The sequence below is a fragment of the Haliaeetus albicilla genome, chromosome 28 (genome assembly GCF_947461875.1).
Source record: "Haliaeetus albicilla chromosome 28, bHalAlb1.1, whole genome shotgun sequence".
In the NCBI taxonomy this organism is placed as follows: Eukaryota; Metazoa; Chordata; class Aves; order Accipitriformes; family Accipitridae; genus Haliaeetus; species Haliaeetus albicilla.
Window position 1 is genome coordinate 10,624,377 of NC_091510.1, and position 18,102 is coordinate 10,642,478.

General features: G+C 44.6%; 1 protein-coding gene and 1 long non-coding RNA gene across 5 annotated transcripts in view; one reads left to right on the top strand and one right to left on the bottom strand.

Moving 5' to 3' along the window:
• Nucleotides 1–3,393, top strand: part of PPP1R12A (protein phosphatase 1 regulatory subunit 12A) — a 126,002-nt gene extending 122,609 nt beyond the window's left edge. The window contains exon 25 of the mRNA XM_069773426.1: nucleotides 1,245–3,393. Within this exon, the coding sequence (XP_069629527.1) occupies nucleotides 1,245–1,331 (87 nt within the window). The 3' untranslated portion in view covers nucleotides 1,332–3,393. The remainder of the gene's footprint in view (nucleotides 1–1,244) is intronic.
• On the bottom strand, nucleotides 2,017–18,008 carry LOC138682493 (uncharacterized). 4 transcript variants are annotated; one of them, XR_011322593.1, is made up of 6 exons: nucleotides 17,643–18,008; nucleotides 6,722–6,827; nucleotides 6,487–6,594; nucleotides 5,778–5,871; nucleotides 4,517–4,598; nucleotides 2,017–4,217 (listed from the first exon to the last, which is right to left on the bottom strand). It is a non-coding gene; the product is annotated as an uncharacterized lncRNA (long non-coding RNA). The 4 variants fall into 4 exon arrangements; XR_011322594.1 differs by lacking the exon at nucleotides 5,778–5,871; XR_011322595.1 differs by lacking the exons at nucleotides 5,778–5,871; nucleotides 6,487–6,594 and having other exon boundaries at nucleotides 17,799–17,996.
• Nucleotides 18,009–18,102: the final 94 nt, after the last annotated feature.

Here is an 18,102-nt window from a genome sequence, read left to right on the forward strand (position 1 = left end):
CTCAGTGCACCATCGTGTTTTGCTCTGTGAGAGTGTCTGGTGTTTGGTGAACTGAGTGTGGACAGGAATCCTTCAGAGGAGATGTGTAAATGAAGCCTCTGGTGTAATGCACAGTTCATTAACCCTGCATTTTTAAACTCCTCAGTTCTTTCTGTTTCCTAATAATGTTCTAAATATAATCGGGTTGAAAGTGTGATTTTGCTTGAATAAAATGAAAACAAAACTAGCGGCAAGGAAATTTCATCATGAAAAATTGTGTAGCAGTTGTTACATAGGTCGCTAGCTGGACTTAGACCGCTTGCATGCACTTGCACTGGAGGTTACTGAATAACCGCTGTGCAGGAATAGGCTGTTGCCTCCTGTGTAAACCTGCTGCTGGAAACCATACACGTAATTTAGCCACGAGTATTATAGTTGGTTTGCTATCAGTGTGTGAATGTAGATACGGAGAACTGCCGAGATTACTTCTGGTTTCTCTGACAAGTTAAATTCTCCCAGGAGGAACCTCTGTGCACTGACTTGTCCTCCTTTCCTGTCTGATCCTGTCCAACTCTCACCTCACTTGGCTTCTGCCTTCCAGCTTTTGTGCTTGCGTGTCACCCGTCTCCTGTGGCAACCTTAACTTGCCAACTCCTAACTTGTGTGCCTGAGTATGCAGCCTGGTGTTTCAGTGATCGCTTTCGATGATCTGATCTTGTGTGAACTCTGCTATTCAGGGATGTGATCGCAAATTATAGGATGTGTGCTTCAACATGAGTTTGGAAGTGGTTGGAAGATTAATGCTATGAGCTAACGAGCTGAATCACACTGTATCTGATCAGATTGAAATCATCCAAGAGCACAGTGGTAGATATGCTTAGCTACAGCATGTTTTTCTGAAAGTGTGCAAGAGCAGTATGGGCAAGCCTCTTTAAATTGTTGGTAATTAACATTTTTTTGTTTTGCACTGAAATTTGAAGCATTTAATTACTTTCCTCATGCTACTATAAATGCTTTTTTTAGAGGCTTGTCATCTGCACCACTAAGTTTTAGTGCGTCTAGTCCAAGCAAGTAAAAACTCCTAATCTATAACTCTTAACTGTATCATGCTAAAAGGTGAGATTTTTCTGAACTGCTGATATGAAGGGGGAGAACTGCAAAGATGCTTAAGCTGAATAAAGTTTTTTCTCCCCAGTGCTTGTTTAGTCTTGCTGCTTTTACTTGGGGTGTAATAGCAAATAACCATCATGTTTCATTTTTCATAGATGCTACCAGACCTGAAGGCAGACAACCAGAGGCTAAAAGATGAAAATGGGGCCTTGATCAGAGTTATAAGCAAACTTTCCAAATAAAGGGTTTACTACAGCAGCAAATAACGGTATTGCACATCACTAGTAACTCCAGTGGACCATAGTATGGCAGTCGCTGGAAGTGTGGGAAGATCCCTTGGAGACTGTCATTTTCAGATATCCTGCCAAACGCCCTCTTACCTGTGTGTTTTTTTGTATCAAGATCATTGTTTCTGTTAAAATGCAGCTGCTGAGAAGATAAAATGACTGAGAAATCTTGTTTACAGCTACAGCATAATAAGGAAAGTGTTCAAGGCCAGATACGCCTCAGATATTTAACCAGTAAGCCTTAGTTGTACATAAACACTTTTACATCAACAAAAGCTTTCAGCTCTCACAGAAGACAGTTACTCGATGATGTTTTTGTTGTGCCACAATTCCCAGTTTTTTCTATACTCAGTTTTTCTTTAAATCTTAAGTTTGGAATTTTTTTTTTCCCTTCTAATTATTCATGTACCAGATTTTCTTGTACAGTGTTTTCACAGCTTTACCATTTGCAGAGACCACACACCCTTTTAAATTACATATTTGTGTAGCTACCTAGAATTGTATTGTCCAACCACCTGGAACAGAGATGTTTGGTGGAACATTTGCTTTCACTGTTTGTGCAATATGCATTTATTTCCTATACAAAATGCTTTAAAAGTCAGTTGAAACTAGAAATATTTTAAGAGTCCTGTTTTCTGCCTTTATTGGTCACTTTAAAAAAAAAAAAAAAAAGAAGTTTGTAGTGAAAGATGTTAGATCCTGTAATCGTCACATTCATTTGAGCAGGTACTGAGTGATGCTGTATATATAAATGTGTACTGGTTTGATTTTTCAGACCACCACGTGGCATGCTTGAATATATTTCCCTATTGCAAATGTCTGTTAATGCAAATTAGGCTACTCCAGAATAGTGTGTTTAACAAAGTTCATTAATTTTTATGGTATAAAGAATTTAGACATTGTACATTGTATGGAGCCCTATCTTTACAAAAGGTCTAAACTATATAAAATACTTTATTATCTTTTCCTCCCATTTTTTTTCATTTGATAGTGTTCACCATAATAAAAAGTTGCATAAATATAACTGCTTCACTACATTTCACATACCTGTATTTATCTGAGTGCTGTCCAAAACTGTTGTGCTAGCCAAAGTAATGTACTAAATCATTTGAAAAACATAACCCATTACACTCACATTAATGTTTATATGCACTGTTGTTGCCATGTGAGAAGGCATCCAATTTGATAACACCATCATGTCAGACCATTTTATACATTTCAGTGGCCTTTAAAAACAAAAAAAGTACTTAAGTGAAGATCGCTTTTGTTAGAAACAGCTTTTATATTTTCACTAAACCATTCAAAATACGACATTCTATTGGCACATAGTTTATTGCCTAAAACCACTGAACGGATCAGCCATTAAAACAAATTGTACATTGTAAAGCTTGTAGTAGCTATTGTATTATTGATATATTGTATACTATATTAAATGTGAATTTGTACCCCTTCATTTAAAAAGGTCATTGTGTTCTACTGCCTACTTGGGGGGTGGGGGTTAGTTTTACGGGGGTGGGGTATGTTTTGGTAAGGAAGACATGATGTCCTCTCTCTGTTGATTGGTTTTTTGAAGATGTAAGGTTATGCTCTTACTACCACGCTCAGGATTCTTGATTTTAAAGGTACACGGATAGTATGAGATATCTTATTGTAATTGATCTGTATGAGAGGTGGGTCTGAACCATAGGGACTTCCATTGTCTTATGCTAACATAAAATACAGAATTGAATGGCTGCAACGCATTGAGTTCTGTTACAAGACAGTTAGGCATATTCTGGATTATATTTGGTAAAGTTTGGGTGCCTGTGAATGAATAAATACGTGTTTCTAATATTTTAGTGTTTTATATTTAGGTTATTTATTCTTTATATCTAAAAAATGAATGGCTACTGTGCTATATTGATTTTATTGGTAGTACTGAGCAGACCTTGTATCTGCATGAAACTAGTTGCAAAACCCACTATTTTGGAAAAAAAAATTGTATTTTGACATATACAAATAAAATGAATACAAACTATTTTACATGTGTGAAAGTTTTACTGAGAAGACGTTGAAATTTGTTATGAATTTAAACCATGTTATAAGTTTGCTATTTAAATTCTTTGGTGGGCATTTTTCATTCATGGCGTTAGTTGGATGCAAGGTTCGAGTACCTTTAAAAGACTGTAATCAAATTGTGATTATTTGCACATCATTGTACATGCACATCTGTAAATGCAACAGTAAAAATGCCATATTTATGCAATCTGTAACAACTTGGACAAATGTTTATACATTTTACATAAACCTGTCTGTGTGCAGAATCTGAGAACCATTTTTTACGTGACGTTAGCCGAGTCTCACAAAGCAATTGCTATAAACTTGTGTCACCGTCTTATTGTACTGATCGTATTGCAGATCAAACGCATCCCCAGAAAATCCAGCTACCACAGAGAGAAAATGGGCAGTGGAGGAGACACTTTTATTATTTAGGAGACAGTCTGCATACAAGAAATGTGTTATTGCTGGCTGCTGACTCTGGTAAGCTTCCTTAAGTGACTAATGGCGTAAGTGGTAATTCAGAACAGCAGCTTAGATTTTCAGGGGAGTTGTCACCGTGCGGAAAGGGATCTCTGTGTCCCGGAATTAACATCAAATACACATGGAGGCATGGAAGTAGCTGGTGCTGGCGAGTTAAGAGGCGAAGGGCATGCCCAGCCCCAGCCGTGAAGGAAGCCGTAACCCGGGCAGGAGTGACCGCAGCTGGGGAAGCAGCCGGAGCAGCAGAGCGCAGGGAGGGTGGAGGCAGCGCGGCCGCGCGAGGACTGCCTCACCTTAGTGGCTCCAAACGGTAGCAGTTACCTAGAAGAAAAGACTCGGGAGCTGGAACTTCATTTTTTGCCCACCTTGTCTCCCTCTTTGTAAACAATTCCCTTTGGACCTCCCTAGTTCCTACCGCACACTGCTTTCAGATTTTTGCTATTTCCTTGCCAGATTCCAAAAAGAGCAGGTATAATTCATATTGTGTAGCTTGGTGCATTTGTTTGCTCAGTGCCAAGTACAAAATGTGACTCTCGGTATACCCTCCTTCAGAAATACCTTCCATACTAAACTTTGGTTTGTGCTCAGATGAACATTAAACCAATGGGTGTTAATCTTACCTGTTCAATATTCCTGGCCACTGTCCATTTGCTGGTCTCATAAGAGCAAATGTGTCTTGTCATAGAAGAAATGTCCTCGTTTCTAAAAAACAAAGAGGAACTATTTACGCATCATCTTATAGAAGAGAAAAAAGGCATGCTTTTGGGTGGCTGAAGATACCTGCTTTAGGAGATGTGTGTCAAGGGAGAAATTTTAATCATTTCCTTCACCTTTACCATACAGAAATGGGCTCTATATGAGATGGCTCCTGCCCCTGCCAGCTGACTTAACCATGAGGTTTATAGCCAAGAGTGAGGGCACCACATAACGCCAAAAACATCCGCATGTCGGTAGGCAGGAAATCTACACAAAGAAAAGCAGGCGGTGAGGAGGAAGTATGCCACGATGCCGGATGTGGAAAGGCAACACCATGTCAGAAAATTAACAGTTCACGTGGAGAAAGGCAGGGGACACACCAGAACAAAACTGTTCCAAAGTCAGAGTTCAGGGCCCCATCACATCCAAACTCCTGTTCAGGGAGAAAAAATTGTCCAAAGCTACCAACACTGTGAATTATGCCTTGCTGCTGGCTTGTAATACTGCTCAGAGGAGGTATTTATTTTTAAATGAAGTGATTATGAAGAGAATCGTTACAACTGACTCGAACTTCATCTGGGTGATCCTGGAAGTGGCTTGACTCTCCACAGCTGGCACTTCACAGTTCCTTTATGGGCCTCTTAAGGTCTTACCCACCTGTGTAGCACACCAGCTCCTCCGGAAAGGCACACACCCCCTTTTGTTTGTCATGTTCCTTGTGGTCTTGCGGCAGAAGCATCAACGGAGGTGGCCAAGTCTGTCACGCTGCGATGCAGGGCAGCTGCGGGTCCCGGGAGCTCCCGGGGCGAGGGTGGTAGCGGTGGCCTCGAGCCTGTCCAGGATGGAAGGTGTGGGCAGCCACATTCTTAGTTACACTGAAAGTCACTCTTCCTCTTTTAGTGGTAGCTTCAGCTTCTCTAGCTTGACGTGATGCAGTGTGGGCAGTAGACAACTTTTGACTCTTTGTGTAACTGAGAGGTTAATACGTTTTATAGATAAAATTTAATTTCCAGCTACAATCTGAAGGACTGCCACAGCAAAACACAACACGAGCTCACTACGTAACGTACGGTTTAAAAAAGAAAAACTCCACAGCCATACAAACATGACAGAATTTTTTGTGGAGCCTCTTTTTAGAGGGTGGAGAAGCAATTGTAACTGCATTGTAGAGTGTTGCTTTCCCACCTGCTTCAGATCTTAGAATAGTTTTGTTGCAGCTCTGCTGGGCACCTCTGTGAAACTACAGGTCTTTTTCCCCATGCAGGAATAGCCACTCCATCTGTTGGGGGACAGAAGAAAGTATTTGCTGAAGTTTTTCAGAAGTTCTCGCAGTTCATGGTTATGTACACAATGTTAACACTTAGCTATGGTGATGCAGCTTCCTCGAGTTCTTAGGTCAAAGCCACTAATAACAAGGGTAAAAAATGCTGGTGACTAGAATTAGTTGCTTTACATTTGTTTTGATTGCAAGAGCAGCAGTTAGGGTTTGTTAGAGAGGAACAGCAAGTAGTCTTGTGCTCTGTCTCAGCAGAGGTTTGAAGTAAGACTAGAACAGTCCTAAAGGTGACTGCAGGTTCCTGCATAAAAGGGACTTTTTAAAAAAAAAAAACAAAACCTCCCAAACCCACAACGAATTGCTCACACTTTAAAGGGAGAGCTGCTGCCACACTGATGAAGTCATCGGCTATTCTTGCTTGTGTCAGCACCTCCCCATTTTGTATTACTGATTAGATAGGAAAAGTATGTAGCCTTTAGAGAAAGGAGGAACTGTTCGCTTTTCCCCTAAAAACATCGTCACCTGTTGGATGTCTAACGTTTCTGATCTGGCCCACAGATAATTACAGCAGACACAAAAGCCCCACATTCCAACTCTTAATTATTTCACCCTTCTTACCTGGGTTCTACATGCCTGTTTTGGGAACCTATTAAAGCTTAGGAGAAGTAGTTAGCCAAGACAGCACAATTCATCTTCCAGTGTGGTCTTTTCCCTTTGTTTTATTTGCTGGAGAAAAAAAAAACCAAACGGGGTGTGTGTGTGTGTGTGTGTGAGAAGAACCTGTTTATTTCCTTGGTACGGTCTTTCTGCGCTCCACCTGTTCTACTACAGGGTCCTTTGAGCAGAGACTCACCGGGCTGAACTCCTCTCCAAACCAGTGCAGGGAGAAGCTGCTGCACATCCCTCTGTCCTGTGCGTCCCCTCTGCCTGCTGCGCATCCCCATGCCCTTCATCTCCCCCTGAAAGAAAACAGAAAATAGCCCTGTTGCCCTCATTTGTGTCTAAGTTATGTGCCCCTGTTTTAATATGTCCCTACCTCAAAAAAGGATAGGCCTGGTCTGAGGGAGCTGCTAGGTTACAGCTAACTAAAATAAAGCTGCTGCTCTCTGAGGGGTTACCCGGACCTGCACCCCAAGTCTTTCAAAGAAAGGAGCATGGCTTTGTTACATCAGCTGGCACGAAATACACATTTACACAAAATTTACACAAAATACACATCTAGCGACGCAGTCTAGTCGCTGCCCAGAAAGATTTAATGGAAAAGTGAGTTTAAAAATCCGCATTTACATCAACTGCTGATACCACGGGGACGATTCCCCGACTGTTACCAGCTCACCCCTCTAGTTCTAGCTGTACGAAAAGCAGCGAATCTCACTCAGCTCTCCCCTCCCGCTTCGTTCAGGGCTATCGGTGCTGCATGAAGTAAATTGCCTGGTAACTCCTCCGGTATAGAATGCCAGTGCTCTAGGAAAACAGGCGAGCTTTCCTCATCCTTCCTCAGTCCCCTGCATAAAAAAAAAGGAGCAACTCCGAAGTTAGAAGGGCTGGGGGGGGAGGCGAGCGCGTCTAATGCCCCTGCGGGACTGAGTGCCCGTGTTCCTCGCCCCGTTTCGGCCGGGAGCCGAGGACAGACAGCCGAGGACAGACAGCCGGCGGAGGAGCCCCGGGCCGGGAGGTGGCACCAGGCGGCTTCGTTCCCCGGGGCGGCTCGGCCGGGCCGGCTGCCGCCGCTCCGAGAGCGGCCGGGGGTCGCCCGGGAGGGCTGCCCGGTTTCCGCAGCTTTCTCCCCCCAGCTGTACGTAGGAATGGCTCAAACGACGGCGACCCGAGAAATTCTGCCTCTGCCCCGAGCCCAGCCCGTCCTAGCGGGACGGACGAAGCAACCTCCAAGGAACTGGACACGAGGGATGCGCCGAGTCAGCCTGAACGCGGGCGGGAGTGGGGTTTGGTCTCTCTCTACCGAAAGGAGCTCACGATTTGAGACCCTGGGGGCGGCAGGGAGAGCTCTTGGGGCAGAAACTGCAGCCCAGGGAGGGCTTGGCTGGTGGCTCTGGGGGAACGGGTCCCTCGGCGAGCGCTCCCGAACTGCGCCAAGAGACTTGCAGGCTAGGAGTAGACCCTCACCGAGCACCACTGGACGGCTCTGATACAGCCGAGAGAGAGGAACTGCAAAAAAATAATCCTCCCTATCAAAAGCCGTCAAGCCAGCAGTACATCCCAGCACTGCACTTGGCTGAAATGCCAAAACACTGGTTAACTCCTTCTTGCTCAACCCCCTTTCAATATGGTAGCGATGCAAGCGTGTTGCTTCGCTTTGTAACCAGAGCAGTCTGTTCACTCCAAGCTCCCCGTAGTTATCCCTCGGCCCCCTTCACTCTCTCCTCCCTGTTCACTGCCTTGCAAGCATGTGCATCACACCACGGGCACTCGCATCCTTCTCCAGCCTCCTCAACCTTTTATCCTCTGCTCTGCATGGATAGGGTTCTGCCCCTATTTCCAAGCCACCATATATAATTATTTTCTGTGCAAGAGAGGGCTTTGAGGTCTAATTATGTTCCCTGTTATCCCTGGTGGTAGCCACAATAACCAAAAGACCCCAGGAGCCACTTCCCCTGGGACCTTGAGCACTCTGAATTTCCCCGGTGGGGAGCGGCACTCAGAATTGCTACATGCAGACACTGAGTGCAAAAACTCCCTTCATATTTTACTGACAAGTCACTACAAGCTTACCAACGTGCCACAGCTGCTGGAGAGAACAGGCTCTCCCCCGTCTTCTCCTCAGCTGTCAGTCTTCCCAGTCACTCCTGTGTGCCACCCAGATCACCAAGACCCTCCTTGGACAGTCAGTTCCCAGCACTTCTCATTCAGTCCTGCTGGTACCTGCTGCCTCTTTCTGCCCCCTTACACCACCGCCCATCCTTCTGCTTGCTTCTTGCTTTTTCTACTCATTTGCTGCTTCTCTCTCCTGTTTCACTCCCCCTTCAGACCTAGTCACTGGTCTCTTCTTCCTGAGCTAACTGCTCTGCAGCTGTATCCTCTATCGACTCCTCTACTGGCCACAATTCCTCTCTCCGCAACGCCAGCATCCGTGCTCTCCCTCTTCCTCTTTTACTCACCTCCCGCTCCCCCTTTCCTCGCACCACCTTATCCCGAGCTCCTCAGAAGCACACATCCCTAATGGTTTCAAAGACCCCCTTAATCTCTTCCTGACCACTGGATCTTTTTTTCACTGATAATCTAATCTTCACGCAGTAGGAATGTCTCTACCCAGCCATTTAGTTCCTACCTACTCTTGGTTCTCTCTAATCCAAGGGCATGGTTTTACCACAAACTAAGCACCCTCTACCAGTCACCTGTTCCCACTTAATCCAGTTATTCCCCTCCTCAGGAATCAGCACTATTTTTCATAGGCTCCTTTCCTATTTTTCTCCTCCACACCTCTAAATAGTTTCAGGGTGAAAGCAGTGGAAGGTCTTAGACTTCTTCCCTTGTTTTCAACCCATCGAGGTGTTTGCAGGCAAACAGCCATTCCCTATTTCTTCATCAGTTTCCCTTCATCCCTTTTTGAGTGTCCGACAACAAAGCAAACACATAAGGGGATACCTGTTGGGTCCTAATGCTTAATTTGGGAATAAATAGCATAAACCAAGCATTGGACAAAGTATGCAGCTTGTCCTATTCCAAGTAACTTTTAAACTTAAACAATCTTTTAAATATGTATTTAAAGCTTGTCAAATACCTTGGCAGTTTTTACCTTGAAACAGCAAATAATGTATATTATGAGCAAAACACAGAATTTGTTTTTACACATTGTCTACACTTGTTTATATAAAATCATTACAAGATAAGCACATAGCTTTTGTTCCAATTGTTCAAAAATTCAGTCCCAAGCTTTTATCCTAGATGTTTAGAGCACAGCCATGTATCATTGAAATAAATTTCATAATATAAATATCAACATAATTTTCAAAATAGGAAGTAAATTTTATTTTTTATGTTCTTTAAGCGATCTTCCCCCTTTGTAGTCTGTCTGGTTTCATACACACGGACTCTGAACTCTTCCCAGTGCTTTCCCCTCCTCTGCTTACACTCACTGATATGTCACAGCCATTGATTGATTGCTGTTTGTGTTTGTTTTGGACACTTCCAGATGATTGCTACTAATAACCAGTACTAAATTCCTGAAATATCTGCCTGATTCCTTCTACAAGGCAACTTCATTACAGTCCGTCATATGAAACACAGTAGGCCCTAGAAATACTGTGGTGCAGGAGAAAAATAATCGCCAAATGAACGGATAGCTCAAACAAAGCATTGTAAAAAGCCATCACACTAAATTCTGCATGCATCATCTACTGCATTTCAGTGAAGGCCAAGTTTCTTAGTCAGCTCTCTGAGGAGATCCATCGGCCCTAGCTCCGATTCTTTTGGGCATAGTTTTGTGCCCGCTGCGCTTTTCTATTGCACGCAGCTCGTAACCTGTGTGAGGTTAGATCAAAAGGATGCAGTCTAACAGTTTAATCGAGAGGTACTCAGTAAGAATCGAAAGACCTAATTAATTTTCACTGACTATGTATTGGTTCTTCAAAAAAATCAAAATAATTTTTTAAGAGCTAGAGGGTTGTTAATTAAAAAAAAACCACCACAACACCACAGCCCTGAAGGGTTATGAATTGTAACCAGTACCAACAAGACAGACTGACAGTAAGCCAGTAACCACTGGATTTGGTTTCTAATTATTCATTTGCGTGCTTACATTTGGAGATACAGAAAGACAGGAACCAAACTGTCTTTGGTGTGGACTAAAATCTGTTTAAAAATGTTTTAAACTTATTATGAAAGCTGTATAGAGGTCATAGAATCATATAATATCTCAAGTTGGAAGGGACCCATAAGGATCATCTGCTCCTCGCAGACGACCTAAAACTAAACCATATGACTGAGACTGTTGTCCAGGTGTATCGTCAGAGGATGCTGGCTTTAAGAAGAATGAATAGGCTCCTTGGTGCTAGAAATGTATAATAAAAAGCGACAAAGGTGGTGTTATTCAGATAACTTAAGGTTATCTTATAAGAGTAACTTAAGCCTATGATATTATTTCTGTCACATGGATAGGTACAGTCAGCTCTTCATTACCACGGTGACAGACAGTACCTTACGGCGGCACAACAGCGTGGTAACCTGGCTGCTCCTCCACTAGCTAAGATGGTGGGAGCCCAGCTGCCCACATAGGGTATCCCCGAGAACTCAGGAGTCTAGAGGACAACGTGACACAAAGACAGGCCCCAGAAAACACCCAAGGCTAGCTTATGTCCATAAGACTACATGAGCTCCCTTTCTCTCGTGAAGGACTGCAAAGAGAGCAGAGCACCTCTATTTTGAAAGCAGTTTGTTCCGAAAATGGCAAGTGTGGAGCTGGACTAATAAACCAGCATATGGCCAAATCCAATGCCTCTGCGTTACGTTCCCTGCTATTCTTATTGCAAGGAAGCATGGGCATTCTGTGGGAACATTTTTTTTTTGCAGACTCAGCGCTTCTCCATTATGTCTAGCTGGTATCTTACCTTATAAAATTTTTCCCAACATAAGTCACTTTACATATATCTACACTGAATTCCATCTGCTACTTTATCACTGCCATTCAGTTTGGCAATGTTATTTTTCACTTTCTCAGTTTGTTGTGTTTCTTTCCAACACTTTGATTTTGATGGATCCTCCATAATGAAGAGCTCTGCTGCGAGACGCTCCCTAGGTTCCTTCACAGTGAAGACAAAAGTAGGGACCATAATGGAAAAACTGTCTCCTCCAAGTGCTTCTTTCGTATGGCTATCATATCCTGCCCCTACTAATTCGCCATCAGGGGATTTGCTTCTATGCCTTTTGCAAACTGGTCCTCAGGCATATTTACAGCCTGCCTTAAAGCATCCACCCTTTCCTCCCTTCTTTCGCAAGCGCTGTGAGACTTGTCAGCATCAGTTTTTCTCTACCTTCTTATACCTCACTGTGTAACGTTTTGACTCCACCTCTGTTTTTCATCCCTACTCCTCAACAAGTTGCTCTATGGCATACTCAACCGGTTCACTGTTCAAATCTGGCCCTAGAGAGTACCTATTTGGACAGAAAAAGAGGTAGCATGGTTGCTCAATAAACTGTTTCAAAGCTACGCTGACTGAACTTCATCACAAATCGCAAGGAGTAGTGAGGTAAGCCGAGTCATCGCTCTGTGCCCTCATATGGTGCAGAACACGAGAAGAAGCAACAGACAAATTTACAGAGTGAGATGGTGAATTGTGGCAGAAAACGTTCTCATCACGCCTTTGAAGTCATCTGCACAGATACTGAATCCTTTCCCACCCCCACTGTCATTCTTATCTGCCAGCTGGAGACAGATGGCAATCTCTGATGAAGATACTTGAAAAATCAAGCAAACTTCTTTCTGCAAGTTTCTATTTTTTGCCTTTTTACAGTGCACTCCTCCATCAGCTAGATGAATGAACTTTTCTGCAAGAAACAATACTAGTTTGTCTGTTAAACCAAACTAGTTCAAAGAAACTAGGTAGTTATTTTTGGTGAAATGATAGCAGAGTTCAAGAATCGTAAAACACATAGAGAAACCAAACTAAAAGATGGACTCTAGGATTGATCTTGAATGCTAATACCTCCTGATAAATCCAGCTATTTCACAAAGCTCTGTTGTATTTACGTGCAAGATTTCAAATCAGGCCCTAGCACTTGAAAAAAAAGTTTTAAGCATCCCATTCAGTAGCACAGCAAATAGGATAAAACTGGTATTTCAGTAAAAGTAGGATTGTCAGATTTGTATGAGTTTGCAGGCGCAAGTCATAAGAAAATAATCCAGTTAAACCACTGACTACAGTGACTAGAACATAATTAATTGTTAGAACCTTACAAAGGAAAACCTTGCCAGAAGGTTAGTGCTGTGACACCAAGCTCCAGTGAGGGGAAAAAGATAATAATTTAATTAATTTCTGGAAGAAAAGTTGAGGAAATAAGAATCCATGATGATAGGCTAAGCCTCTCAGATTTAGATAGTGTGCATAGGTCAGAAGTAGCAGAAAGTGGTATTAAATTGCAAGGGATAGCAGTTTATCTGCATTTAGACAATGCAAAAACAACCAAGAAGAAGCAATTAACAGAATTTGGTAGGTAAGAAGAGATAAACCAAAGATTAAGAGAGAATTTGAAAAGCAAACAGTACAGATGTAAACAGAAATAAAAACTCCCTCTACATACTCAAAGGAAGTTGGTTAGAGAGAAAATATGCAATCACTTCACTGTCCAGAAATGAGACTACCAGCATCTCCACATTACCCTTCACAGCCTCACGCCTTCACTGGGATCCGCTACAAAGGAATCTTCTGAAGTGATGGGAAGGAGGCCACTGGTCAAGACTATGGAGCACCACCTAATTTTTTTAAACTCTTTTGACCATCTCTGACAGAGATATTAAATGTTCTGTTAGCGATATAACTGGGGATAACAAAAGCATGCAAGGAGGAAGACACTTGCAAAGTATGTTTCCCTAGGTTTTGTCTCATCCTAAGCACGTGGGCTAAGGCAGCATGAGCGGTTGGAAAGAGGAGAGAATTACTGCTGCAGGACAGCACAGCATTGGCTTGGAAAGCATTAGTAAGAAAAGGTTAAAAGGAAGAGTCAAGAGGGATAGTGGTACTATGTTTGAGGATTATTTTACTTGTAGGGGGAGATTTGACATTAGAAATGTCATAAGCAGGGATTTTACAGGAAGGTTAAAGGGAAGTTATGATAAGAGATTAAACGTGAAAGGTTTAAAGAGAGGTTTTTGAAATTTTATGGATAAAAAAAGGAACAGATATTTCTACGAAAGATGGCAGTAAGATTTCACTGAGTTATAGCAATTTTAAGCAACAGCATTTATGGAAGGATAGTGCAGAATTAAGTAGGTAGATAGGTTAGTTGGGGTACAGCAATGGGTGTGAGGATTATCCAGCAGGTGGAATTTAAAGCCCCAGAGAGAGAAGATTTAAAGGGACAGCACCAGAACGAACTCAATAAACCTAGTTTAAAAAAGTATGAGTGATAAAGCAGGCAGAACTAGTATGTGACTGAAAAAGTTTGTATTGGGAGAAGAAACGTGAAGAACACTGACTGAATGGACTTCAAAAGGGATCAGATATGGGAAGCGGTAGATAGGTGTGCTAAGTGACAGAGTTTCATGGTAGTTCAGGGAAGACAGGCAGGCAGAGGTGGGGTGAAGTCTGGAGCAGAAGGAAGAGTGTACTTATTTGAGAGACAGACAGGCAAATACAGTCATCTCAAGAGAGGCTTTGGGGAGAGCTTCCAGAGATGCTGAAGAGGGTGAGAGGGAAGGAGTGTTTCAGTGGAGAGCACACGGGGATCAGTGGCTGTAACAAATGTTCACTAAGCTCAGAGCATGATGGTAACAAGCAAACAGACATTGAGCAGGAATTTGGATGTTGCCCTTAATTTCCTCAGCCAGTAATATGTTACTGTGTTTGCTATTTTATTTTCCAGCCCTTGAAAACTGCCACTTCAAAAAAGACTCTCAGATAAACTTGTACGTAGAACCTTAGTAAGGTTGGATAATTTGGTTGAATCTGTAGAAGAAATCACAAAAATCTTTAACAGCTTGCAACCCTTTACAAAGGAACGAACTTTGAAGTGCCCAACCCCAAAAGGCACTTCATTTCCTCAAGATTTTAAGAATAAATGCTGGGGTTTATTCTAAATTGAAAAATGAAGTGTTTGAGTTTTGCCTGGCAAAGATGATCAAGATCATCCTACCCAACCTGGCGCTAATTTTACCTCTAGGGGAGAGTCTCATTCCATAATACTGAATATATAAAACCCAGTATCTTAAGGCTTAGGGACCCTTGTCATTATGCCAGCTTAAAACGTAGTTAATAAAATGAATTGTATTTCTAGGCCTTAAGAATATCCTGAAGATTTTTTTGCTAAGAAAAGAGAAAAGTGCTGTTCTAAAAACGTTTGCAAGCTATTAAGCTGTTCTCCATTGTGGCAGAGGAAAACATGCAGCGTGATACTTGAACTATTTGGGACTTTATCCCTGAAAGCTCTCCAGCACAGACAACCTTATTGAGATGCAAACATCTGACAGTCAGCGTTTTTGTATTGGGCACTTAAACCCAACCTCACTCACCACAACATAACTTCTGTTAATATATAACAGACTGTAAGGAACACAAAGCCTTTTGGCACTAAAAAAACCCCACAATGTTTTTTAGAGAAGATTAGAGAAAAAAAAAAAAAAAATCCAACAGCAATGGTAGATGTAGCTAAAGCCCGGCAACAGCACCTCCTACACATAAGAAAGGTGGACAGATAAGACACGAAGTGGGGCGAGCGTGTCTGAGCCTTGCTAGCTAAGAGAGAGGGGCCCAGGCAGCAGCTGGGGAGACCTGGGGTAACGGAAAACTGAGGGTATCCTAAGAACTAAAATACATTGCTATATTTCTCCATATACATAACATACTATAAGCGGCAACTTTCTAATCTGACTCTTTTTACTCATTTTTTGCAAGATGTGCTGCTCATGGGGCATAATAGTGAGGGGTGAAATACTGGTATTGTCACAGTTACACAATTCTCTCAAGAAAAGCTCTTCATTGTATAAAAGGAAAAAAAAAAGACAGAATAGGAAAGAAAGACAAGAATTCACACGAAGGATCCTTTTTCTAAATTGTATTTTCTAAAAATACAACCAAGTCTTTTTCTAACTTAAAACCTCTACAGATAAGAGTTGAGGTAAGAATGTTTTTTTTTTCAGAAGAGTGCTTAGTCAAAACTTTTGTTAGGTCAACTTTTTGTTAAGTGCTTGATCTGCAAATAGACATATGACCAAATTTACTAATTTTGTATTGCTGAGTATTAAAGAGTGGAGCTAGTACAGAACTGTGTTTTCACCATCTACTCTTCTGCCCATTTACAGCTTTCCAGCACAACAGAGAACAACTAGCCTGTTTTGTTTTGGAATTTTCCCTTAGCCTGAAGGAAAAGAGGTTTTGTCTGCACTGAGGATCCTGATACCTTAACTTTCATACATACAAACATTTAAACACCCTTTCAAAACCAACCGCCGCACCAAAAAAGACCCCTTAACCCAAACCAGAGCAGAAATCAGATATGAGTTAAGTGAAAAGTCCAAGGAAATGAATGATCACCAGAAGGGCAGAGAAGTTTGGTAGGGTGAGACAGTGTCCACTGCTGTGGAAGAGAAATACCAATGTGGGGTAGAGAAATACCTAAAGTGAAAGCGGTTTCATGGACTAAGCCTGTAATTTACGCTGTAGGGCACAGAGAGCCTAGTGCCAGATATTTGGGGCCCCATTTTGCTAGATATGTTTTATCTATATCTGTAGTATCTATAGGGTTATTTTTCTGTAAAAAGAAACCAAAAACTTTTGCAAAGTTTATATTCTGAACTCCTAATGAATTTTATTAACCTGGCGGACACATTCAGGACTGAATCTGAAAGAGAGAAAAAAGGTGATGAAAAGGTGAGAACGTGCTCCCAGCTACGTAAGCCCAGGCTATATGGATTTCCTCTGCCTCTGACGCAAGCTTGTATCTTGTCCCGAGCCTGCTGGAAAGGCAGCACCGATGCACTCCTTCACTTCCCTCAGCATACCGCTTATAACAAAGCGGGCTTAAGCGAGCCACAAATCTATTGAAAGCCATGATTTCCAGAAGCACCACGATCAATTTTCAGGGTGCTATTAAGTCATAGCGAATTCAGCCAAACCAAAAAAGCTGAGTTTTCTGTGCAGGTTTAGCCATTTGATCACCCACACAGACTGTTTCGCGGGTACCGCGTACTCCCACCACGTTCCCTGCACGTGCCTGTTTCCTAATATTGAACCCAGCTCGGTTTCCCCACTGAGGGCTGTATTATCTGCGAACGAGACATCTCTCAAGCCTTCGCAGCGTGACCGGCGGAAACCCCTTGAATCCTCGTAACACCGCGAAAAGGCAGGCTCCTTCCCAACCTTCCTCCTGCGGGAGTGAACTCCACTGAATAAATTCGGTCTGCCCACCAGAGCCGCAGACGAGAGCAAGTTATTACGCTGCCGGAGCAATTAACTTCAGGCTCTTCCCGTCCACCCCATTAAGAGGACGGAGCGACAGCCGCGGCGCTCACCGCCTTCTTCAGGCCAAACCGGCGTTTCCCTAATGACACCCGAAGCCAAAAGCTGACCGAGCCGGGCTTTACACCCGCCTTCTCGCCTCGCCGCTGCTGACAGCCGACCCCCGGCCACCTGCCCGGCGGTGAGGCGGCCCCACGCCGGGGATGGCGGCAGGGCGCGGCGGGCTCCTCCGCCCCCCTCACCGCAGCCTCTCCGGCAGGTGCGGGGCGGCTGTAGCCGCGGGCCGGGGTGTACGTGTGTGAGGAAAAGACCCCCAGCCCGCCTCCTCCGGCCCCTCATGGCCGGGCTCCGGCAGCCCACACCCGCCGCCCCTTAAAGCTGCCGGTGAAGCGGGAGCCCGGCCTGAGGCGGGCGGGAGCGCGGCCTGAGGCGGGGCGGTTGGCGGCGTGCGTCCCGCTCCCCTCTCCTCAGGCGGCCTCGGCGCCCCTCGCCCCCTCTCATCGAGAGCGCCGGGGTTCGTGTTCTTTCCCCCCTCCCCGCACCGGCGCTGCCCCCCGGGGCAGGTGGCGGGCCGGCAAAGCCGGCGGGGCTCAGGTCGCGACTCGCAACGGCACCGGGCCGGGCCGGGCGGGGCCTCCCCGCCCTTACCCCATTGTTGAGGCCATCTCGGCAGTTTCCGCCCTGACTTCGGCTCCGTCCGCGCCGCGATGGGGAAAGGAGGAGGGAGGGAAGGAGGGGGGAAAGCTCGGGAAGCCTCGGGGCCGCGCCGCTCCTTCCGGGACGGCGGGAGGCGGTGCCGCTCACCTGGTGCCGCCGGCGCTGGGGAGCGCCCGAGCCGCGGCCCCGCCGGGCGGGAGGTGAGCTCCGGCCGCCTCCGCTCCGCCCCGCGCGGGAACACGGTTCCCCCCCCCCCCCCGGCAAGGCAAGCGGGCGTCGGGGGTGTGTGGGGGGGGGAATGGCATACGGTCCTGCCGCGGGGGGCGAGGGACGCGGCGTCGGGGGAGGCGGGCACCTCCGGGCGGCCCCGCGCTGAGGGGTGAGGGGAGCCCCGGCGGGGGCGAGGGCGGGCGCTGATGGAGACCCGTCCCCGGGGGCTTCCCGGGGTAGG